At 41.5% G+C, this 25,050-nt stretch overlaps 2 protein-coding genes across 3 annotated transcripts in view; both read left to right on the forward strand.

Annotated features, from left to right (window-relative positions):
- The first annotated feature begins 777 nt into the window (after window positions 1-777).
- arhgef37 (Rho guanine nucleotide exchange factor (GEF) 37) lies at window positions 778-10,823 on the forward strand. 2 transcript variants are annotated; one of them, XM_077610315.1, is made up of 15 exons: window positions 778-1,409; window positions 1,638-1,684; window positions 2,725-3,119; window positions 4,658-4,787; window positions 4,967-5,114; window positions 5,181-5,380; window positions 5,458-5,588; window positions 5,685-5,789; window positions 5,873-5,986; window positions 6,060-6,229; window positions 6,375-6,522; window positions 6,585-6,713; window positions 6,810-7,005; window positions 7,854-8,035; window positions 9,315-10,823. In XM_077610315.1, exons 3-15 carry the CDS (start codon window positions 2,736-2,738, stop codon window positions 9,528-9,530), a joined length of 2,253 nt encoding a protein of 750 aa, XP_077466441.1. In that variant the 5' UTR covers window positions 778-1,409; window positions 1,638-1,684; window positions 2,725-2,735; the 3' UTR covers window positions 9,531-10,823. The 2 variants fall into 2 exon arrangements, with proteins under 2 accessions (XP_077466441.1, XP_077466442.1); XM_077610316.1 differs by lacking the exon at window positions 778-1,409 and having other exon boundaries at window positions 1,462-1,684.
- Window positions 10,824-21,491: 10,668 nt separating this feature from the next.
- Window positions 21,492-25,050, forward strand: part of ppargc1b (peroxisome proliferator-activated receptor gamma, coactivator 1 beta) — a 56,517-nt gene continuing 52,958 nt past the window's right edge. The window contains exon 1 of the mRNA XM_077609028.1: window positions 21,492-21,644. Within this exon, the coding sequence (XP_077465154.1) occupies window positions 21,564-21,644 (81 nt within the window). The 5' untranslated portion in view covers window positions 21,492-21,563. The remainder of the gene's footprint in view (window positions 21,645-25,050) is intronic.

A 25,050-nucleotide genomic window follows, 5' to 3' on the forward strand; every position in this document is an offset into this window, starting at 1 on the left:
TATATATAAAAGGTAATAATATGTTTCATCCTTTGATATAAAGACTGCTTTTGTAACCGATTTTCACCGATTGAAAGCGTTTGACTTATTTAAGATGCGTCAGCGACACAAACGAAGAAAAAAACTTGGCTTGTTTAGGTCGTCTTTATTTATATTTGATTTCACGACTTTCACATTTGTAGCTTTATTTTCCATTCAATTTTCTAATGTTAGTATTTTTTATTATTACTATATGTATTTATGGACTGATATACTATTCGGTTGTTAGTCTCATTGTGCCTTACGATTGGCACCCTTGTGAAGATAAGCGGCACGGAAAATGAATGAATCAATATACATATTATTCTATTATATTATTATTCTCCAATGTTTTATGTATATTTGTTAAAGGTAAATTCAGGCATTAAGGGGTTTGACATGACTGCTAACATTAATACTCCAAGAAATAGTGTGGAAAATCTTCATCCAGACACTTTGAAAGGAAATTCAGACAGTTCCTAAAAATATAAATGAAGCATAATTTTTCTGTGAGTTGTCTTGATATTTTTGTCTTCAAGGAGGCGTGGCTTTACCCAAACTAACAACAGCATGGCCAAGCTGTCATCTTGGGAAATGTTGTCCCGCAGCATTCCGATCTCAGAAGGATAATGAATTTCTTCCGTGTGATGCAGTACTTGTGCACCTGTTCCATTTTTGGAAAAAAATATGGATTTTTTCAACTCCAGACTATCATGCACATAGGCCTCGAACTAGGGATGTGAACTTTGATTACCAAAGGTTACGATACAATTTGCGATATAAGGCTGACGATATCGCACTTATCTCACGATTTGGAAATAGAACAATTGTCAGGAAATCGATCAACGCTATTCTTCGATACAACTAATAGAAAGAAGTTCATCATTAGTTTATTTCTCGTAGATGGCCGATTCGTTTGAAGTGGGACAATGGCAGTGAATTAACATTGATTCTCTGCCAAAGCTCCCACTTCAAATGGGTTGGGCGTCTACAGAAGTCAATGACAGTCAACGAGTCAACATGGACATGTGGAAATTTTGCTAGCAAAATGTCGTCCTGTTGTCGAGAAATACTACATTAATCCACTTGTTTCGGCTTTACTCTAACTTGACATCTTGCTTTGGCATATTTTGCTGTACGTATAATTTCTATTGACCATTTTCTGCATTTGTGATGAACCTTCTGAATATTCTCCTGGCAGCACAACATGACCAGCCATTTGGGAAAAGATGGACCATCCCACCCTGCTTTTGTTTGCCGCCAGGGGACCCCTTCAATTGCTCGGACACTGTTGGACCTTTAAGCCCATCCAGTGTGGAGGAGCGGAAGTTGTTCTGATTGGTCCTCGCCTGGCCTGTGTGGAACTGTCAGCCAGTAAAGTTTGCTTCAAGGTAAGTGTCACTTCCTCTTCTCTACCACCGGCTGCTGCAGTCAATCAGCTTATTGTCCGTGTGTGTATAAGTGCGCACCCCCGCTTTCTGTTTTCCTCTACCGCTCCCATCCCCCCGACACACACTTTATAGTGATTCGACACTCACACACTCGTGTCGCATGCAGTGTGTGTGTTAGTCAGTGGAGAAACTTAGCAGCCTGTCTGTGTGTTTGTTTTTTCCATGCAGGAGGAACATCGAGGATCATCACCGAAACGTTGAAGTCTTCATCACAGGTTTGTCTTGCTGTTGTTTTGCAATTTGAGCATGGGAAAAAATAGGTTTGGGTACTTTTGAGGCCTCACCATAAGGTAGAATTTGTGGCCATAATATAGCCATGCCAAGAGTTATCAATACATTGGTCAGGAAATCGATTTGCAACCTTGGTCAAAAGTTTTGGGACTCCTTCTCATTTAACCGATGGTAAAAAGTTTCAAAATCATGAACATGGGTGTACGATATTATACGGAATAATATAAAAGACAAAAAGTTGATGTTTCCAAATGCGAATGAAATATACAGGAGGATAGCAACAGTTCTGCAAATAAACAAAGCAGCTCTATTATTGCAACATTCTTGTAAACAATTAATAATAATAATTGGACATAGGCTTTGTCATCATCATTGACTCAACAAACAACAACAAAAGCCTAATTGTCATCATACCCAGAAACTGCGTATGATGAAATTGGTAGTGCTTCTCCATAAGGTGCGTTTTCTCGGCAAAAGACCCAAATAAGTGATAATGTCTTAACTCATTAACTGCCATTGACAACAATAGATGTCCAATTCATTTAAGATGGGAGGACTGATTTTGAATGCTCATGTTTGAGTGCCATTGACGCAAGTGCCAACTCAGTCACATTACAAACTATTAGAGACTTGCACGTTACTTTATGGAGTTAATGGATGATTTAAATTGAATTTCTCAGCGTTCTAATTGTTTTACCACACATTGGAGTCATTGTTTCGCAATTCGCCATTGTGGTTCAAATTGTCCCAACGGTGCGCTCACAGATGCATTGTCAGCGTCTCGCTCAGCTCCGGCTCACGAACTCCATTGCAAAACCTCCCTCTGCCCCCCCCCCATTGCGTCCTCAACTATAACAACAAAACCTCATCACCTGTCGCCCCCCAGCCATGCCTATCTGTGTGTTACGCAAAATAATAGCGCAGTACACAAAAAGCATTTTTGGTCATTCATTCAACTGAGCTCAATAGACTCTGTAGAAAACATGTCAAATTATTTGTGAATTTATTTTCTATACATTGACAGTGATCTCCCCTATGGAGGTGCCCGGGTTCCCGCCACCTGTGCCCTTCCCTCGAACTATCCTGAAACACTCTCTTTCGACTCCGGGTGCTGTGGAGCACCATTCCTTGAATGAGCCGTCTCCTGAAATCGTGAAGCTTCACGTGGATGGAGATTTGGAGGACGATCCATTTTTGGATGCGGAAGAAGAGCAGGGTAGAGAAGATGTGATTTCTTCTGTGGGGCAAGTGGAAAAGATGGCGGAGGAGGAGGAGGAGGAGGAGGAGGAGGCCGCAAAGGAGAGAATGGCACAGAGGCAATTGATGGCTGTCGAAGAGCTGGTGCAGTCTGAAAGGAACTACCTGAAGTTGCTGCAGATCACCACCGTGACCATTAGAAGTAATCTGCAGAAACTACAGGTATGACATGTCAATACATATAGAGCAATTAATAGAGATATATAACCACATGGCAATTAGAATTTAGTAAATTATTAGTAAATCTGAATCTGCCAATATCGAGTCCCGATCCAATAGGGGAAGAAAATACATCCATTTTTTTCCTCTTATTTTATAGCCATGTAAATGTTAGTTATCAGTGGTTTCAAGCGACAAGAAAAAAAAACTGAGGTCCTTTTTTTGCTAATCAGTTATGCAAGCACAAAATAAGCTAGGAAACATATTTGATTTTACATAAACTAAAAATACTATTAATTTGAATGGTAAAACTAAAAATAAAGTTGGTCGTCTAATGTGATAAATTGAGTTGTTTTATTTTCTTGACTTTTTTGCTGTTGCTGGGCAATTTCCTTCGTTTCTGTAAAGTTTGTTTTGATAAATATAAATACAACATATAAAAAGTAGTGCATATAACTTTTGCAATGTCCTTATACTAGTGGGTTATATTGTTGCTGAGCCAATTAAACTGCTGCCACCCCCCAGTCAAAATAGACTATCTGTCAGAAAAAAATATAAAATAGCTCTCTGTATTGTTGAAAGAAAATAGCAGTAAACAAGTAGAAAAAGTCATTCTTATCCAGAAGAGTGGATGTTATTACGGCCACTGATTTATGGTGAACACATCAGCAGCCTGGCTGATTTCAATCAACTGCCTGATCGTTAATCACGGGGGAGGTAATGAAAGGTGGCTTGTGAAGCGTAATGGAATCTGGCTTCGTGAAGGCAAGCGATAAGGTGTGATAGAGATGGAGAAAATAAAAATAAAAATGAGAAAGTGTACTGCTGCTCAAACAGAAATAACATGCAGGATTTATAGCATGTGTAATGTGAGGGTTAGAGGCAATAAAGGTGAAGCTGCATAGGCTTATTCTTGTGAAATCATAAAAAGGAATGACGAGAGAAGGAGGGAAATGTCATGAACATTGTTAAATGGTGAAGAATGGCCTCATTTACACAATGATGCACTTGTGCGTTGTTGTTGTTCGATGGTCAAGTTGCTGTCTTGTTTTCAGAGCACAGTGCAGATTGTTCAGTGTTTCACTGGTTCTGCCATCAGACTTGCCGGATAACAGATATTCTGTTTCTTGTCATTTCCTAATGACTTCAATGTTATTGAAAAAGTGGCTTTTTGTATTGGAAATCTGTGAGGTCTAATTTTTTTTTTTTGACATTACAAATCTTTTTTTTTTTTAATGGAAACTGCCCAGTGAGAGACATCTAATATATAGCTGTATAATTTTGGTCTAGTGCGGGGGTGGGCGAATTATTCCACCAACCCATAAAGAGGACACCTTTTCAGCAATCTGGTGTCCTACAAGTGCAATCAGTGAATTGCAGTCAGGTGCTTCTTGTTTCAGCCCAACCCCCGATGGGTAAACTGTCTGTTCTGGATAGGTAGGGACAAAAACTTGCACTCACAGCATTTGAACCCAGGAAATGGCAGTATACATTATTTCACAGACTGCATGTATATATCTGTTTTGTGTTTTTTTTCACAGCCTCCATTGGTCAACTTGGACAGCATGTTCCTTTACCTGGGGGGTTTGATTGACGTGTCCAGTCGTTTCCTCAGCTTGCTAGATCAGAAGCATCAGCGGTCTGGAGAGTCAATCACGTTGGAGGCATTGTGTAAGTGGGAGCTCTCCAACTTCAATTTTTTTACAAGTCATTTTCAAGTCATACTTCCTGCCAGGAAACATGTTGCTTTTTGGAGCAGGGAGGATTTCCCTCAAAAGTGAAACATCCAACTTCAGAGCTCGGGACAATTCCCATCATCCCTAATTTTGCCACGTTTGATTTCCTACCAGGCGACTCATTCCTCAGCCTGTCGTCCGAAATTGAGGCTGCCTACAAAGAGTACTTGGCCAACTACAACCGTGTTATTGAAGTGGAGAACTCCTACAAAGAGAAGGAGGCACTGTGGAACCAGATTGTTCAAGTTATCAAGACGTCTGCGTATGTTTTTAAACTATAACCGGCAGAAACTTTTGAGTTTCTGCCCTGATATCTGTCATTTTGCAGGCCTGAAGTGAATGCCACCTCACTGAGTTTCTTCCTGGTAATGCCCGTGCAACGCATCGCCCGCTACCCTTTACTCCTCCAGACCATCCAAAAGCACACGGACACACGGCACCCGGCGTACACGCTGCTGGAGCAGACGGGGCACGGCGCCATTGCCATCAACTGCCGCATCAACGAATACAAGCGCTTCCGGGAAGTTGGTAAGAAGTGATTTCAGCAGATCTGGATTCAGTGACGTGATTTGTAGTAGTATGAGCTCTTTGTCTGTTCCCGGCAGCTGACAAGTACAAGAAGAGTGAGACATTGAGCATCATAGATAAGATCAACCGCTTGAATTCACGCAGCATCGCTAAGAAAACAGCCAGGTTGGGACAGTTCATCAAACATGAAACCGGCATGGTTCCCAAGGTAGCACATACTAAAACTCTCACTACCCAAGTGACCATAATACGACGAGTATTGCTTGTATGTATATTATCATTTTAAACCCATGCTCTGTTGCAGCTGGTGGATGAGGAGTTTGATGGGCTAGAAGGATTTTTTTCCATCTTAGACCACGCCATCTTGCAGTTGCTGGTCAACGTGGAGCTCTATCTCCACCACCTCCAGGTAAGTACACACTGGAAATGTAGAAGCCGGCCAACATATAAGCACTTCAGCAATCATCACTATCTTTTTTTTTTGGTTCCTAGAGATTCCTGAACTGCAGAACAGAGGAATTTGACCTGGACATGGATGGCGAGAAGGCACCCATTTGCTATAAGGAGATCACCAGCGGACTCCGACTGTGGATCCTACCTGTATTTGTGAGTTATCGTCCAGCGTCCAATAAAATCCCTTTCCGAATGAGGTGGAATTGGGAGTTCTCGTACCCTGCAGGAGGAAAGAATGAGGGACTTGATCCACAAGCCTTTGTGCGCACTCCGCGACCTCTTGGTGGGCCCGAGGAACCTGATCCGAAAAAGACTGCACAAGCTGCTTGACTACGAAGTGATCGAGGGCAAGACTTCCCTGAGCTATGAGGAGCAAGCCATCGCCAACACGTACAGGTGAGTTTTTTTTACAAGAGCCTGTTCCAATCTGATTTGGATAAGATCCCACTTTTTGTGTCATTCCAGGCATGAATTCTCGAGTCTTTCTTAGTTTGCCTATCTAATTGAATGTTACTGAGTGAAACTATTCTTGGCCCTCCAGGACGATGAACACGTTGCTGCTTAACGAGCTTCCCAAATTTAACGGTTTGGCGCTACAGATGATCTGGAGCATGCTGGGAGCGTTCAGCTGCCTGCACAAAGACCTGGCCTCGGACTTGGAACAGCTCTTCCAGAGCTTTGCCCAACAGGTATCTGCGCCAGAATCACTAACTATTTTCGATTTGTTCTCAGCACTTTTGTCTCCTCGCAGCTTCCACACAGCTCTTTAGATGCCGGCGCATTCTGGGAGTGGGCCGAGAAAGCGGTGCTTGAAGGGGCGAGGGCTTTGGACGCCTTAGCTCAAAGTACGGAAGAGACGCTCCTGGCGCCGGACTCTCAGGTTGCTAATTTGACATTTTTCATTTGTTTAGACCATCGGCAACTATATATTGGAAATCATCAAGTAACACATTTTTCTGTCTTTTCCCCATTTCAGCCCCTGAACGCTTCCTCGCAGCAGCGACTCCAGGAGCTGATGGTCAAGCATGGCTCAGACAAGATCTATCAAGTGACAGGCGCGGTGGTGGGCGGCCGAGAATTGAACCTCACCCTCGCCAAAGGAGAACTGGTGGCCGTCCTCAACTACGCAGACACCCGCGGGGACAGACGCAGGTGGCTGGTGGATGCTGGAGGTGAGTAACTGGACACCCGATGGCACTAGGAGTTTGAAATAATAGCAGAGCTTATTTTAGGCACAAATCTATCCCAAAATGTGACAAAAAATGCATAATTATGAAATTAGATCCTAATTAATGTTCCTTTCTCAGCTGCTTTGACCCACTAAAAATACCTCCAAACAAAATATAATGCAACTACAAGGATGTGCTGCAGATTTTTGCAGTCTGCTAGCAAGCTATCCATGCAAAGGCTTTTCTCTTGTTCCAGTGTTAGCGTTTTGTCATTTTGTCAACATGTGCTGGCTGACACAGCACTAAAATGCATGAGCATCAATTCTGGTAATTACGATAAAAACTGGGCGTTCAGTGATGCATTGTTTTCGATGAAATGACTAGGAAATGGTCAAAACAACAGCCAGAATGTAGTGCCAAATTTATTTTCTATATGCAAAATTACATTTACATTTACATTGATGATGCTGAGAGTGCTCTATTGAGTGTTATTTACAACGGTTATATTGAGAATGCTTAAACTGTAATGTAGTCATTGAGGGTAGGACACCAATGCACCATATTAGCGCCCTCTTGTGGGTAATCCATTTTCAAAACAATTCAAAAGTAAAAACTATCAATATACCCATTTTAAACCTCACCAAAAATAATTCCAAGAACCAAGTAAAGTATTTTATTAACAGTATTTTATTGAGGTTTATGTCATCATCTTGAGTAGAGGTTGTAACTTCTGGGTGCCTTTTAAATGTTCTACCCAAAAATTAACAAGGAAGTGACCCAAAATCCTCTAATACTAGTTTCTAGTATCTAATATTAATCTTGGCTAATATGGGTGCATTTGTCAACCGTAGGAAGACGGGGCTACGCGCCAGCCAATAAGCTATCCCGCTACCACCAGGCGGAGGAGGCGCCACCACCCTCGCCTCACCTGAGCCTTCCAAGGGGGGCTGGAATTGTCAGGAGACACTCGGACACGACCCACATCCCACATACGAAGGCAATGGCGGCAACGTTCAGCCAGCCGTGCTTCCAGGTGACACTCGACACATTTACGACAAGTTAAGATGTTAATGACTTCATATCAATTGTAAAGTAATCCTCTTGAATTGAAGTGGAGACTTCATCTCAAATAGACACACTCTTTAGCCCATTGCTTCAAATTCTTTCCACAATTTTCTTTACTTCGTTTTTCTATCCTGTAAATGACAGCCTATTCCTTGGCTCACTACAGTTGAGTCAATAAACCCCCTCAGCTATTTACATAAATACAGAATCAACTTAGCAATAGCATTTACTTTTAGTCTTCACATTATCATAATAGCATTACATAATTGCGTTGACATGCTGTAAAGCCTGAAATTAATGTTCCTCACCGAGTATTTATTTACTAAATTAAATTTTGTGGCTGCATGGGATTGATTGATTGTCATTTGACTGTGCACGCTGCAGGAGGGGCGCCGGTCTGTCACGCCCACGCATGCATCCTGCATGTGCTTCCCTCTGTGTATGTGTGTGTTATTGATTTTTTACTATTAATTCATGTCAGCGTGTGACAGCGGTGTCAAGGCCTGTAATCGTGCGTGATAGTTTATGTGACTGCGCAAACTCCAGAGCGAGAGCAAGGTATGGCGCAATTTCATTACACTTGTCTGCACGTGCATACGGAGCACACTTTCTGACCTCCTGTCAAATTGAATGATAGGTCATGTGACCTCTTCAGGCGTCCCTGAGCGTCCTCATAAAAAAAGACAATGCATAATCCAAGGCCAAGTGACCGTGATGATGACAACGACGATAAAGGAGAGTTCGATTTAGGCAACGCGGCCGTATTTTAGCCTCAATTGTGTTTTTGTTTTGGTCTTAATTAGCCACCTACATCTTTTTAATACCATATCGATTATATTAATAACCTATTTGGATACAAAGTATTACAGTATTGATTTATGTGAGCTGCTGACATTGTCGTGACAACGAGCTGGCAACTAAATTTATCAAGGGCACAGTGTCAATGGCACCCTGCTCAATAGCTTAGTGTGTGGCGTGTGTGTATGAAACATGTAAACATGCTGAAGGGGGAAAAAGCATTTTATTTTGAAAAGTCAATAATGAAGATAGAAAAAAAATCATGAAACGTAATAATCAGAAACCAGGAACTTTTTGTAGTTTGTATACAAAGTGCATATTTAGTAGTTTGGTACAGACTGGCGTAGTAAACTACAAAAGATTCGTAGTCTTTGGGGGCTCTGTTAAGATGACATGTAAGAAGACTCGATCAGCATCTGTCTGACACATTTGTATTTATTTGTCTCCAGGTGTATGCGGCGTACAGTTTCACGGCGCGAGGTAACCATGAAGTCTCGCTAGTGGCGGGCCAGCCGGTGCGCGTCCTGGAGCCTCATGACAAGCGGGGCAACCCGGAGTGGAGCTTGGTAGAGGCGCATGACCGGCAGAGGGGCTACGTGCCCTCCAACTACCTTGCCGTGGCGCCCGCTGCAACCGCAGTCACTTCAAAACGCCCATCCTACTAGTGCAATGGTATGCATCCACAGGTAAATATTGCTTGCTCATTCTAGCCTGAACAACTAGTAACAAAATGTATCAGAGAATCCGGTAGGGAAAAAGAAATGGCAAAAAATAGAATACATGCAAAAATAAAGCCAAGACGGACAAAGTCAATTAAAACATTCGAAATCCAGGCAAAAAGTAAGTCACAAACTTGTCAAGAACAGCAGCAGTAACTCAGAAACCACATTTATATGCCCATGCGCACACACACACCTTTGTTTAAGCTGTTTTAAAACTGGTTACTATTTTCTTCTATTGTTTACACTTCTTGTTTTTCACTGGCTCTTTACTTCATTTTTTGATTTTTCTTGATTTGACTTATGAACATTTGTTTCATACTTGATTTTTGTCTCTTTTAAACTTGATTTTGAGTTGCTCTTGACTGTGTTTTTATTGGCTTTTGACTGCTTTCCACTTTGTTTTGGACTATTTTTACTTCTCTTTTGTAACTGTTCTGAAATAGCTTATTCTTTTTTAAAAATGTCACAAACCTTTAAAGGGTATGAGGTCGTTGGAGCTGAGAGCTTCAGGTGAACTTTAATAACTGGAAAAAGGAGCCTCAGTTTCAGTTTTTTTTGTGTTACCCTTTAATAGCTATGCTAGCATCCCTGCATGGACATTGAAAGACCTGGTGATGCTTGTTGCCATGGACACAGCTTTACTCACTGCAGGTCACATTACTGTGAAGAAACAAGAGCAATGAAATGAAGGAAATAATCGTTTTGTTTAATGTTTCTTTGCATTTTGTTTTTTAAAAAGTCATTGCACTACAGGACTAAAGAAGTGTCAGCATTAGTAGTGAGAAGTGAAGTAGTAAAAATGCAGGAAGACAGTTCTATGTGATAATCACCAGCTTGCACAATCCTAATAAACATGAAAACAATCCACAAAGTTATTATTGCTCATACCAATGATCATTAAGATAAAGAAAAAGATCAAGAAAAAACAACTGTTTTTCTAGTCTTACAAATTATATACATTAAGAACTCAAATACATAAATAACTGTCAACCTAGTACATACTGGGAATGTTACCCACATAATCTTAACATTAGTTGCATTGTACAGTGTGTTGTCAATATCAATGCAAAAGTACAGTTGTGCTCAAACTATGTATAGTATATATGTTTCCCCTTATTGTCAAGTGTGATGATTAACTTATTGGACACTAATAGTGTCTGTTTTGTTGAATGGAGAATTGTACTAATGCTGAGGTTTACGTGAATAGAAATAAACTACCAACACATCTTACACTCACTTTGTCCTAAGTTTAATTCATTAAACCTTTGCCATGCCCCAAACACAAATTAACCCTGTGAAATTCCAAGTGCGGATAAAGAGCCATTTGAACGACAGAACCCTAAAATATGTATTTAAGAATTCACTCTGTTAGCATGCCCTCTAACCAATGAATGAATGAATGCATTTCTGAGTATTCTTCATTTCTCAGTCAGTAAACAAGGATGATTGGAGTTGCACCATGTCCGTACTCTCACTTAACTCACATTCGTGCATGCGTGTATGGTGCATGTCTTGCTCCATCAGCAATTTGACGGAAAATATTGTTAGCCATCTGCTGCTCGACTGCAGACGTAGCATGTTTGCATCTGTGTTCCTGGAGCAAATTTGCCAGTGTAACAGTGAACAGATCTTAGGCTATAAATATCTCGTCCTCCAGTCCAAAGTAGGCTAAAAATAGAACTGCTCCCTCATAGATGCCCTCATGTGGCGCCCAGGAGAAGTGCACAGACCTGATGTTGAACTTCTGTCCATCAGGGAGAGATTTGTGTTGTCTTTAAGTCATTCCCTAAATGAAACGCTTACTGCAAAGATGAGTTCATTTGCATGGTGAACATGCCGGTGTGCTTGTGTGCGTTTCTCGGTTTGCATGCAGGATGACAAAGTTCACCAATTGGTGCTAATGGCAGCCTCTGGGTGACTTCCAGCCATCTGTATCATTGCATGCAATAGTGTGTATGTGTGTTGGGAGGTTAAGGGGAGGGGGCAAAAATCAGTCGCTGAGAATGTAACGGTGTACAGACTTATTTAGGCTTGTATTTGTTGTTTGTAAAATATTAGTGCATAGAGGACAAACATGCGAGAGGATTAGTTGTGATGCAGCAGGCCCAACCACATCTTTAAAAGTGAGTGTGTTTGTGTGTGTGTCAACTGACATGCCTACTGATGCTTTGTAATGTAAGCGACCTAGCTTGTGACTTTTTTTGTTTTGACTGCACAAGCTTCACATGTAAACTGTATAGAAGAATAGCTAACATTATTATTTTTTATAAAGTATAGTTAGTTTCCAGTAAAAATGGATTGGACGCCTGTCACTGTCAATGGCAGGTATAGCACGCCCTCACAATGGAAGTGTCATATAGCTACCCAATGGGAAATGGCTGATGCTGCAAGTACACAGATGGCAGACTTGATGCAGTTTGACATTTGTATCGCTAAGTGTATTAATCCACTGTGCTCTGCAGCCTTGTCAGTGCACATCTGTTACCAAACATCTGGACACTGTGTGTTTTGCTGTTTTTGTCTATGTGGACCCCACAAGGTACACACACACTCACACAATTGTATGTGCGCGTGCACTTGTGTCACCTTTCTTCCAGGCCATTGCAACTCTGCATGTTATACTATGAATTGCCGGATATAATGATTGACGACGACGTCCAATCATGTCGCTCTTAAATGTTAATTCAAATTCTTTAAATGGCTTTATCGCTTGTAGAAATCCAATCCATTTAAACTGGGAAGGTGGCAGCAAATGATTGAATGTTGATTCGGTGCCAACTCTCGCACTTCAAATGGATTCTACGTCTAGCAACATCAATGATAGAAAAAAAGAAGCATTTTTTTTCTTCTCTGGTCAAGATGCTTACAGCCACCAATTAGTTTATCCCAAGTCGACGACCAATCCATTTGAACTGGCAACAAATGCATTAACAAGAAAAATGTCATCTTAATGCTTAATCTTTGGTGAATGTAAAAACAAAAATTAGTTGTGTATCGTAATGTAATCTATAGGATTTTTCTCTTAACCCGGCGTGCTGTTGCGGGGTGGGGCCAAAGTTAGAGCGTGCGTTATTGATGGCACTGACCTTCCGCCTCATGGAATGACGGGTGCCTCGCTCAATAATAAATTGGACACTTTCCTGTCAGCCGGGGTTTGTCCGTGAGAGAGTGACAGATATACAACGCGTTTTAGTTGCCGTGTCTCTGAGTCAATTTGGTTCTCTTGGACCTGTTGTCATCCAGGTTGTGTTGTTGTTTATTATTATTATGGTGATGAAGTCATCAAGTTCAAGAAATAGCAAACAAATTACCTGTCTGATATAAATCAACTTTGATCACAAATGAATTAGACCTTAAATGACCAATAAATCCGTTTCACACAGTGCAAGTAAAAAAAAGTCTTTACTTAACTCCCTTTTAAAAAAAACAACCAATGTATATATTATTAATTGGATTTAAAAATCCCTTTTTTCCTCCCACCCGATTCCAACCCTTTGCATGTTGCCAGATTGGTGGGTTATAATCGGGGCTAATATTATTTTGTTGCCTGGTAGTTGGCTGAATGGGTTTATGATTTTTTAATGTATTTGGGATTTTGGGTTGGACCCCCAATACATTTTAAAAAAGTGACGACATCATATTAGAAAACATCAAGACCTGGTCAAATTTGCAATCACATGATGTGATCCTCATCCTCATAATACAAAGCGAATTGAAAGGATTTCTATTGGCCAAAAGAAAGTCAAGTGTTCTGACTTTACCAAACATTTTCCTAGTAAGGGCCTCACGCGGGGGGCTCCCCTCCAACGGATCGACCCTGTGGCCTCCACCTGCCCGGGGTCGCCGGGAGCTTGTGACCCCTTTGTTGTTTTTCCACTCCAGCGACATAGTGTGTGTATGTGTGTTCATGTTAAACAAACACGCCAAGACTTAACCTTTACACCACGTTATGAAAACATGTGAGGTGGGGGCCCTCACATTCTGGGAGTGTTCTGACGGACCCTCACACAACAGTGTGACCGTTACATGTATGTCATAGTGTGTGTGTGTGTGTGCGTGTGTGTGTTTTGGGGAAGACTGGAGGCGTTCTTGTTTTGAATTCCTCCTAGCCAACTGTCACAATAAACTTGTAGGTTCTCGTCCGAGCGTGTATTTGGAAAATTACTAGAAATGTGACCGCAACAATATTTTAAAGGTGCTATGAATTAGTGACCTTATAAAAAAATAAACATGATTTCACTAATGTAGGAAAATAATTTGGGAATCCAATTGGGAAACAAAACAGTGCCCTAGTTTCTAAAATGTTAACTCTAAGGGCTGATTATCATTGTCCATACAACAATTAATTTAGTTCACTACAAAAGACAAAATTATTTCATTAGTTTGTAGTTGTGTTTTTTCCCCCCAGGTAGCCTTGGGTCAATAATTGTTGGGAAACACTGGGGTAATGCGCAGGATGAAAAACAAACGTCCTTTCCTGGTTTTCAGTTGCATCTCGAGGGTATTTGCTGACTATTAATTATGCTAAGCTACAGGAAGCTCTTCTTCTCCATCCGCCCCGTTGAGCAAGCGCCTGCTCCTGTGACATCATCGATCCAGCGCGGCCTTCAGGTGGCCTTGGAAGCGACGCAATCACACACGCGTATGCACGTACACACTTGTAATGTCAAACTGTGATCGATAGCAGGGCTAATGGGAAGCTAAAACATGCATAAACACCTCCCACCACACACACATGTAAGTAAAGAGGAGGAATCAGATTTGTCACCCTTTAATGATGTTTTTATTTAATTTTTTTAAATCACATCCATGTAGGACAGAGGTCTCATACCTGTGGCCAGGGGCCAACGGTGATCCCTGTGACAATATTTTGCTGACCCCATTTCACATACCAATTGTGATAGTTTACGATATTTAAATGATATAAATAAAATTAAGGAATTCATTGAAAAATCCATTTGGAAAAAAATCTATTATGTACAGAGTCATAAGGAAAAAAAGGAATTAAAAAAAATGCTAATGACAAAAATAGCTTGCAGTAATAACAAATTTAAATAATTCTAAATAAAATAGGATTTTCGCCAGAGGAAGAACACTGTTTATTATTTAAATATAGTATGCTGTTAGGCATCCAATCCATTTGAAGTGGGATGGCTAACTGTGAATTATTGCAAGCAAAAGAAAACATTGCAAAAAAAAGTGAGCATTACAAACAGTCAATAGAAACCATTAAATCCCCCCCAACCCCCCTGTCCCCTCTCCTTAGCCATTTTAAAACCATTATATTTTACTATGCCATCAGCATTTCAGGTCCATCTTTTTGTCAGCGTGTGTTAATGTGAAGCTATGTGTGTTAGCATTTTTATGTTTGTTTGGTGCAGTAAGCGAAAGCCGGATGAGCTGTCATCATCATGCAGCATTTTGGATGAGTTTGCAGAGGTTATTTGAGGATCTCTTCTATATGGCCTCCATGCATGTGTGTGTTCGTGCATATGTGTGTGTGTGTGTGTGTGTGTGTGTGTGAGCGTGCTTAGAGGTAATAATTATGTTGGATTTCTCAGTCACTGGAGCGAGGGGCAGGCAGGTGCCCGGGGAGCTAAACTCTGCATCCTTATATTCCCTCTATATTCATTTTGTAGGCTTTCTGTATTCTCTCTCTTTCTATAAATGTGTATAAAGTACGCATTGGGGGGAGGTTGACAATATATTGGGATACATTCCATCTGTGAATCGATATTATTGGTTAAAACAGTTGCCACTCTGTTGAATACATTAGTTGTCCAAGATTAAATGAATGAGATGCCCATTTATTTTTCTGTTTTGAAATAGGTTATTTTTCCTTGAATTCGAATATTGGCCCATGTGTCGATCATTTTTCTACATATCGTGATAATTGTGGGCCTTGCATTAGGGGTGGCCTGGTGCCAACACATTGATAAGAAACTTAGTACTATAGTTATTTGTGCCGTCGTGAATACTCTTCTGCCACCGGTGGCCAAAGCTTGCAAGTTCCATTGTTTGCTGCAGTAGGTTTTCTGTCGTGATTTCTTGCTGGTGACTCATAATAATGCACACCCTCTCCCTCTTACACGCGCACACGCGGGTGGGATTAAAGGATGGGTAGTTTCAGAGCAGCAAATTTTTGCTCTTGGCATCATCATTGTGGATTTATTTTTTATTTCATGAATTCATTTGGATTGAAAGGCATTTGTGTATATCATCTTTTCTGCCTGTGGGTGGAAATGTTTTGGCTCCTTCATCAAATCAGACCAAAGTGTCGTTGAGTTAAAAAACAAATGTGACATACAGGTTGCTGGGTGCCTCAATTGAATGTAGAAAAAGGTTCAGAATAAAAAGTAAGCATCAATAATCTTAATCAAAACAGTTATTATTTTACTTCATAACTAAAATTGACGGCAAAAGACCAATTTATTTAGCGTTGTAATTTACCGTATCCCCGCTAAAATTGGTACAAAATTCCTGTTGCATTCTTTGCTTGGCGCGCATTATAGTCCGGAAAATACAGTACAGATTTGCCATATTGACAAGAATAATTATGGGGATGCAAAGTAAAACTCCCCTCATGTAATAGTGCATTTTTAAAATGCGTATATATGTAGTATTATGAGTAGGTTATGGTTAGGTGTGCTTAAAGAATGAAAATGACAGTATTTTCTATTTTTAAAAAGATCTTAGCAGAGTAGGAACACATTTTTGGAATCAGTCCAGTCAGTACTGCTTGCGGACATCAGAGAGTTAAAAGAACTTGGAAAGAGTGTGACATTGGGGGTGGGCAGCAGGCGGGCTGGGGTGTGGGGGGGTGGTTTGTCCACCAAGCGCAGTGACACAGAGACGGGGCGCTGCGATTGGTCGAGAGCGTCTGTTGTATCCGAGTGGAAGCTGAGGCGAAGGGAAAACGTTTCCACGTGCCGGCGGATCACATGACTCATCACTCTCTCTCTCTCTTTTTCTTCATCCTGCTTCTCTCCTCTCCTCTCGTCTCCTCTTCTGTCCTCACTTGAGCCGCCTCCTAAGCAACCAATCAGAGGAATTGCTCATTGAGCATCCCCTGCTGCTCCAGAAAAGAATGTCCGCAGAAGAGCAGGCTGTTGATTTTGAATGATAAGCAACTTGAGAGAAGGCCCGCGTTATTATGTATGTCAATGGGTTCAAAGGTCACAGCCAGCTTGGCGTCCTAGGTCACTTTTTAACTCGGCCCTGTTGACGCATTTAGACTCAGAACAAAATTCAGATCAGGTGACGTCGTCATTGCTTTTTAGGTTCTTTTTATTTGTTATTACTGCTCATTTATTTCATATTTTAAGGCCAATTGTTTGTCTGTGAATGTTATTTGTTTGGTGATCCAGGGTGATAAATAGTCATTTATAATATATATGATGCACATCTTCCAAGCACTTGATTTCACCCTGCACATTTCCCGTTGTCGCGAAATGAGGGTTTTTGACATTTCTGTGGCAATATAATGTTACTTTTCCACTTGTTTCCACTTTTCCCTAACTAATTATTGTGTGTAAAAGTGAATCCATTTGAATTCTTACTGTGATTAATGACAGTGCATAATGGAACCCAAGTGGCCCGCGGGCTATACATTTCTCCACCCATGTTCAAAAGACAACATTTTGTACCGCATCAGCATTTTACGTCCTCTGCGGGCACCCACTCTGCTACCTTTTCCAATTTTTTCCCCCTTTTCTTCTCACGGGATGCCTCAGGTTCTCCTTGACCTGACCTTCACATCTCATCCACCAATGGGATGATAGTTAGCGGACCGCATGACTTCACATTTTCTCGTACTTGAAGATTACCCCTGCAATTTGCGCAGTGAAGACGGACTAAACGGACTTCTCATCTCGGTATATTTCCTCCCGGGAATGATGTGCTCAAGGTGCCGCGGGCATTTAGGTTTCTACCTAAGCTTAGGCTTTCAAATGTGGGCTTTAGGCAGGAGCATGACTGGGTCTTGTTTAGCATACAATGGTGTGTAGCCCCCCCTGTAACAGTGCGGCAGGATGCAGCCAGTCGAGCTCTCTGCCAAGTATGCTAAAGTTGAAGGTCAGCCCCCTGAGCAAGGGAGCCCTTAACGCAAACGGGCCACGTGAATCTGGCAACTGGGCAAGCGTGTCATTGGATGGTCCTCAATCTCTTACTGCGGCCTATCAAATACAGTCATTAATCACTGTGCCGGTGCTACGTTAACAATCTTGATCCGCTTCCTCCCACAACGGCTTTGGCACCAGCAGGCGTGAGACGCTCAAATGTTCATTCGCTGCCAACCTTCCCGTCAAATCGGATTGGACGTCAAGTAAAGTGATAAAGTCATTATTGCGGGTGGGTGCATCTTGGCCAGAGGAAGACCTATTTTTTATTTTTTGACTAATTGGCTCTCATTACTGCTGCTAGAGATCTAATCCATTAAAGCAAGGGTGTCAGACTCGGGTTGGTTCGCGGGCCGCTTTAACGTCAACTTGATTTCACGTGGGCCGGACCATTTTAGATATAATATTTAGATTTTTTTTAATAAATGGATTAAAAGAACTGGATTAAAAGCCCTGAATATTCATTTTTTTATAGATCTAAAACAATGTTCATTTTAGCTTTTTTTTATATATTTTTAGATTTTACAAAATGATTTCTGAACTAAAAACAGAAAAAAATTGATTAAAAAATTACAATTATTGATTTAAAAGGGGGAAAATCAGAAAATTTAATATACATCTATACTCTTCATTTTAATTTGATCCTAAAACAGAAAGTCGGCACTCTTTACTTTCCCGGGCCACTCAAAATGATGTGGTGGGCCAGATTTGGCCCCCGGGCTGCCACTTTGACACTAGTGCATTAAAGAATTAGAATGAACTCAGGCTACCATGAGTGATAAATAAATACTGTTTTCTTGTAAAATTTCTTGGGTCTGGCTAATTATGAGGTGTGCCTTTATAGTCAGAAAATTACAGTAATTATCCAGAACAGCTTGAATGTTCAGCAGCGTTAAACATTCCACTTATATGTACATATGTTCACATGTCTGAAATGCAGTCACATCTATACATTTGTAAATGTTATGTATAGAGAAGACTATAAATGCCAATGTCATTTTTGCGCAGCGTCAAATGAGAAGTTTCAGAAGTTGATCCCACGTCGTTTCCTTTCAAGTCTGGCAGCTCTAAACGTAGAACTGTCTTGGAACGTTGACATTTGTACGTTCGGCCTTGGGGTCATCTCTTTTCTGTCAGTCGTCCAACTACCACCACCGCAACTCTGCTAACCGCTATGCGTGGCAGCTGCATAGGCTGCATTTCTGGAGGGGGGGCGCTCAGGGAACACAGTGTCCTCGCCATCGTAAATCTAGGTATCGGAACGGATCTTAGAAACAAACATCGGGAGGATTGCCTTTCGTATTTGATATCGTTACAACTAACTTACTATTAGAGATACTTTATTGCTCTAAAATAGATTCATATTTCAAATTGGTCTACCGCCGTCAATGGCGGCCACTGTATTAATGCAAATATTTCCTGCTTTACTATCAAGAGTATTGCAAAATCAAATTGACCCTACAACAGTAAACTGATAAAACAAATACTATTATCAATATTTTTGGAATGCAATATCCAATATCATATCAAAATACATTTCACAATTGATACTCCATTTTTACAAGCCTACTAAAGACAGCTCATCAGCCATTAAAACAATCCAGTAGCACAAGAACCCATTTGCGCATGGATTTTCCGTGAAATTAACACCATTGCTGCAATGACGACAGAATGCAAAGCAATATACTGCGATTTGTTTTATAGTAGTGTGTTTTATAGCACTGTACATAAAATGTCCTCCTAGACCAAACTATTCCACAGACAGAGCAGGTTTTTACATTTTTAAGACACCGAATTGATGAAAATAAATCCCCTTCATCGCTTGTAATAAAATCCTGTCCCCAACAATCAGGTAACAGGGTGATAACTGTTTCAGCAGGGCTTTTTTTGTTCACCTGTCAATGGACACAGCAGCTCTGTTTGCAACCTTTGTGTGTATGTGTGCGGGTGTTTGTCGGCTCGTGAAACGTGAACCCCCCGCAAATACAAATGCATATTCTGGAGAGCGACGACAAGTGTCTTTTTATTGCAAATATTTGGAATGTCACCATGTTTTATGCACATTGTACCTTCAACCAACACCCAAGGAAATTGAGATGGGTTGTAAGAATGGAAGTGCATGCAGGTAATACCCCCATCCCCCCCTAATGCTGGGAAGCCCTTAATGAGAAAAAAAAACCCCGTAATTGGTACCACCTGTCGCAAATTGTTAACCTTTTGCAAATGCACGTGACTCACTCGGTCACCCGCACCAAAACATAATGAAAATCTGACAGAGTGCATTTTTATCAGAGCTTTTTAGACTGTTTTGAACCATTATATGAATTTATATTGTGCAAGTAAAGTTATTATTCATTAGAAGTAGGAACCTCTGGGGCTCTCACGATATTAATTATTTATGGGTATTTTTACTGGGAAAACGCACTTTGTGGAGTAGCACCACCAATTTCGTTATACGCAGCTGTGTATGATGACAATAAAGGCTTTTGATTTGATTTTGATTGATTTTGATATGATACGATTTGAGGGTTATGTCATTTGGTCAATGCAGCGCTAAAATGCAAGTTATGATTATTCATGTGGGTGATGTTACAATGTTCTCTTAGACATCATTTTGGATTGAATTATTATAAAAATAAAGCAGGATTTAAGTGCCAATTTCATTTTCGACATGTATAATTGCTCACCAATTCTTAAGACCTTTAATTGTATGCTTGCTACTCTTTACTCTGTATTTTGTCAACATGAGTCTTGCAGAAGAAAAACTTGTTTTTATGTAATAAATATCAAAATAGTCAAATTTCTTCTGAGATGTGAAAATATTTTGTTTGAGTTGCTCTCTCAAGCCCGGTTGAGCATGTAGCTACTTGTTTGACTTTGTTATTATGTTTTCTTGAGCTAATATAGCCTACTGAAGATATTCGTAAAAGGGGGCTTTTTAAAGTAATCTATAAATAAAACAGTGCAGAGTCCTTGATTTTTCTCCATAAAGTTCCTTTCAAAATCAGTAGGTCGCACTAACTTGCAAATAAAGACGACGTCAGCGAGTGAAGTTCTTTCAGGTAATAAAAATACTTTTTCTAAACATTCCAAAGAGTTGGTTGAGGCATGTCTACTGAAATTGGGATTAAGGAAATGATGATTCACATTTGGAGGAATGAAGAAGGAGTGGAGTTGGCCACATAATGTCATCAAGTCAAGTGGATTAAATAAAGAGACTCATTCTGTCAGTAACACAACTTGTTTTTGTACTATAGCGACTCATTCTGAGCAAGCACATGTGTGAGCCATATGTTATACTGTAGAACCATCCTCTATTATAATACCCAAACCACTTATGAATTCCCTTATTGGACTAAGATTGATTCATTTGATGTATTTTTGAAATATATATTTTTTTTCTATGCAATTTTTACATTTTTAGCCTTACTTTTCAATTGAATTTCCTATATTGAGTATTTTAATCAATACTACAATTTGTATCTACTTCCTCCAATGCTTTATGCATAGTAATTGTTAATCAATTGGCTGCCATTGACGGCGACAGACGTCCAATCTATTTGAAGTTGGAAGCAGTGCATGAACGCTAGTGATTTTTAGGCTGAATTGTGATGCTATAACAAAAATAACATATAAATGCTGAAAAAAGTCAATGTTAAAATTGAAACTCAATTCGTTATTGTATATATATACCTGTTTTGTGTGTGCGTGTGTGTGTTAGAGAGAGAGTGTATGGGACGAGAGCCAGTGAGCGTGATCTCCGTGTAAACAGAAGCGCCCTCCACAGGCCACACGTCTCATTGCAAGTGTTCCGTCTATTAGCCGGAGCCCGGCTTCGAGGCGCCTCATTCACTAGAAGATGGCGGACTGCGCTACACTATTAGATGAGGAACTCTCGTCTTTCGTCTTCAACTACCTGACAGAGAACCCCGACAGCCAGGTAAGAGCCACGATCGCTTTGCACGAGAGCCCGAATGCGTATTTGTCTCGGATTGTCTCCACCGTCCACCGCCACCGGTGCTCGGAGCGGCGAGAGGCCGGCTATAGGGAGACCTTCGCCGGCTTGTCAGCGGCTTTTCGTCGGCTCGGCTCGGTGCTCCGGCTGGTCTTGATTGACGACGCTCGCGCGGAGGTGGATGTCATCATCGTCGCTTTGCACGATTCTGGGAGATTTCACGTGTGATTTTTTTTTACATCTCGGGGGGTGCCTGAGCGCGGATACTGCGGCTCCCCTGCTGCAGCTGGGGGAATGCGGAGCCGCACTTTGGAAACTTTTTGACGCATTCTTCACTGGGGAAGCTGGCTGTCAGTGCAGCCCGGCGTGGACACGTGGTGACTGACAACGTGTGCACCATGCCCCGAAGGGGTTGGGGGATCGGGCTGATTGCAGAGGGAGGTCTTCGGGAGGTCTTTTTAGCCTTAGGCACCACAACTGTTATTATTATTCGTTGTTGGATAACGACGCCGCGTTGACGATCCGTGGCGGAGGAGAGAAGGGGGGGGGGGGGGGGGGGGGGGGGGGGTTGATTCCCAGTAGATCTCCCGAGTTGGTTCAACTCTCACGATCCACCGTATCCCCCGTTGAGGGGAGACAATATTTTGACTGTAAATGGAAGATGTTGCCTATTTTTGCAAGGGGAGGGGACGCGTTATAGTTTGCGTAAGCTCTCGTGTTACAAAACGCAAGTCGAGCGTTTGTTGTGGTTCTTGGTTATATGAGCTAGACACGAGCGTGCATTCCGACTCGATTAAAAGCACCTTTTTTAAGAGGATTGCCAAGATCGCCCGACTCGGTGACGCGTGCGCACACCTTGCTAAACCGAGTGGCAACTTTGGCGAGGAGAGACGTGGCATACATCGATGATCGATCATCGTGGTGGTGATGCGATGCGATGTGGAGGCGATTTGAATGTCACGTGTTGCTTCTAAATGGAAAAAAAAATCGAGTCCCTCTCAAAGTGAGCTTTCGGAGACGTTCATGGCTGGATTGAGCGGCTAGGGATCAAGGCTCTTAATCCCTCATCTTGCTCTTGGATGGATGCCGCGCTTCCGAAACACGCACGACGTGTGATGCTCGATGCTCGAGACACCCCCCCCACCCCCAACCTCGAGGCCCTCCCCTCCCCACAAGCCCATCCATTCCATCCCTCTCCAGGATGCACCTCCATCCCACCATCAAGCCACCCACCCACCTTCCATGATATAACCACTGCATCACTGTTGTGTGACATTGGTGTCTGCATCATGTGTTCAAGCAGATTGGCACTTGAAGCAGGTTAAGTGTGTGTGTGTGTGTGTTCTAATTTTAACACGCTGCATTAACCTTTACATTGGACTGCATTGTGACATTGCAACATTCAGCATTTAAGCTGGCACTTTGGCACACATTACTTTATGTGCTGTGACCTTGCTCCCGATAGACGTGGCTGGTGACCACGTTGTTGCACTCCCAGGGGGTTTTAGTGGGTCCCGTGATGGAAAACAAGCCCAACCAGTCCATTTCCCGATTCCCAAATCGGGATGATAATTTAGGGGTGGGACAATAAATCCATACGTCATCATGCTTTTTATCCGGATGAGCTATTGGCAGTGCCACACGACTAAATACAATGTATTTATTTGAGGCGGAGTCTGAAGCCGCCATCTTGGATGGGGCAACCCGTGGTTTAAAACTAGATTTCAGCATGTGTTTTCTTAGTACCGCCCCGATATTATAGTGCCGTTTCAGTACCGAATCTAGTATCGGTACCAGCGTGACCAATGTTAATGATATGCTAGTGCTAATAATTGATAGATTGTCTATGTTTAACTCATTTACTGCCATTGACGGTGCCAAACCTCCAATCCGTTCAGACTGGCAGGTCTTCTCGGGGTCACAATTATTTGTCTAATTGATTAGTAAACGAATCATTTTCTATTTTAAGAGAAGCAACGTCGTCAACCCTTGTTTAGCTTATTCCTTTACGTTTTTTAACTCAACGGCTGGCCTTGACGGTGCTGGACGTCGAATCCATTTTTGTTATCACAAGCCTGATATCGAAAATACTTTCTTATCATGTAGCAGTCAGGGGTTCCCATTCCTACTCAATAGGTAACCTTGCAAAAGGCCCTAAAACTGATTTTACAAGTCACTGGGTGTGTTAGAATTACAGGGAGGCCCGATTAACACAAATAACAATTGTCTCCTTTAAAGCTTATCTTTTGCGTTAATATTTACTGGAGGTTATTAAATGGTCCTTCCCTTGTCTCTCAATTCCACTGTGCTCTCCGCTCTTGTAATACTACTCCTCGTGATGTGTTACAGAACCGCGCTGCTGCAGTCATGTGAGTCGTAGTGGAGGAGGGCGGGAGGGAGGTTTGGGAGGAAGGGAGGCGTTGACGTGACGTTGACACTGACGCGCCTCCCCCTCTTCTTTTACCCTCCAGCATGTGACTTTTCCTCTTCCTTCTCTGGCTTGGCTGGCTGTCATTCCCCTTGTTGCACATTCACACACTTTTTTAGGCTGTTTTGAGTGACGTTTTGTTGGCGAGATAGCTTTAGGGATATGTCATATTGCCGATTGTCTACAATTTTGCACTGTAGAAGCACCTGGACTATGTGATGCACCTCCAATTTATTTTAGAAAATAGTATTCATAAATAAGCCACACCGGAGTATAAGTGAAATGTACACCTTAGTAACTCGATCTTGTTACGTAAAAAAGATACTCTACCGTTGTCTCTTAAAGACTAATGGAAAACTCTTTAAATGAGGTGGTTAGGTTTAGACCGCTGTGTCAAAAGCTATTTGAAAAAGTAGCGTCCTACTTCCTCACAACTCAGGGGGAATCTTCCTTGATTTGTCAAATTTGTAGTTTCCCTTTGTGAGAAGCAGTGGTCTACCAGAGCACTAATGCCTGGTATGATGTGGACGCTTCTTTCCGAATAGCCCGAAGGTTAACGCAGGGCCTCTTCAAAGGAAAGAGCGTTGGGTTCGCGCTCAATAATTCATAAAGGTGCTTACACGGCTTCTGTTTCGTCATCATACACTTGCGTCTATTGGATTGGACTGACGTGTTCGTTAGTCGTGTCAAGGTTCAACTTTGAAAATTCAAATTGAGCATTTTGAAATGTGTTCGCGTATGACATCTCAAAAAGCGTAACATTTCATTTTGAAATGCACCCTATCAGGTTGCTTTTGAAAACTTCACTTTACTTGGCAATATGCGCGCTATAGCATCTTTCTCAAGGGGGCATACAAAAAAGCTTGAGGAAACATTGCTTAAAAAGACAAAGTAAGTCTATTGTTTTGCTTTTAATTTGGTATTTTAGGATGAATTTCAATGAGTCATGGATCTGACATCGAT

The sequence above is a fragment of the Stigmatopora argus genome, chromosome 9 (genome assembly GCF_051989625.1).
Source record: "Stigmatopora argus isolate UIUO_Sarg chromosome 9, RoL_Sarg_1.0, whole genome shotgun sequence".
NCBI lineage: Eukaryota > Metazoa > Chordata > Actinopteri > Syngnathiformes > Syngnathidae > Stigmatopora > Stigmatopora argus.

Coding starts and splice junctions, on each gene's coding strand:
- arhgef37 (XM_077610315.1), top strand. CDS start 2,736: ATGGAGGTGCCCGGGTTCCCGCCACCTGTGCCCTTCCCTCGAACTATC. Junction 3,120..4,657: donor GTAATCTGCAGAAACTACAG/GTATGACATGTC, acceptor TTTTTTTCACAG/CCTCCATTGGTCAACTTGGA. Junction 6,714..6,809: donor TCCTGGCGCCGGACTCTCAG/GTTGCTAATTTG, acceptor TCCCCATTTCAG/CCCCTGAACGCTTCCTCGCA.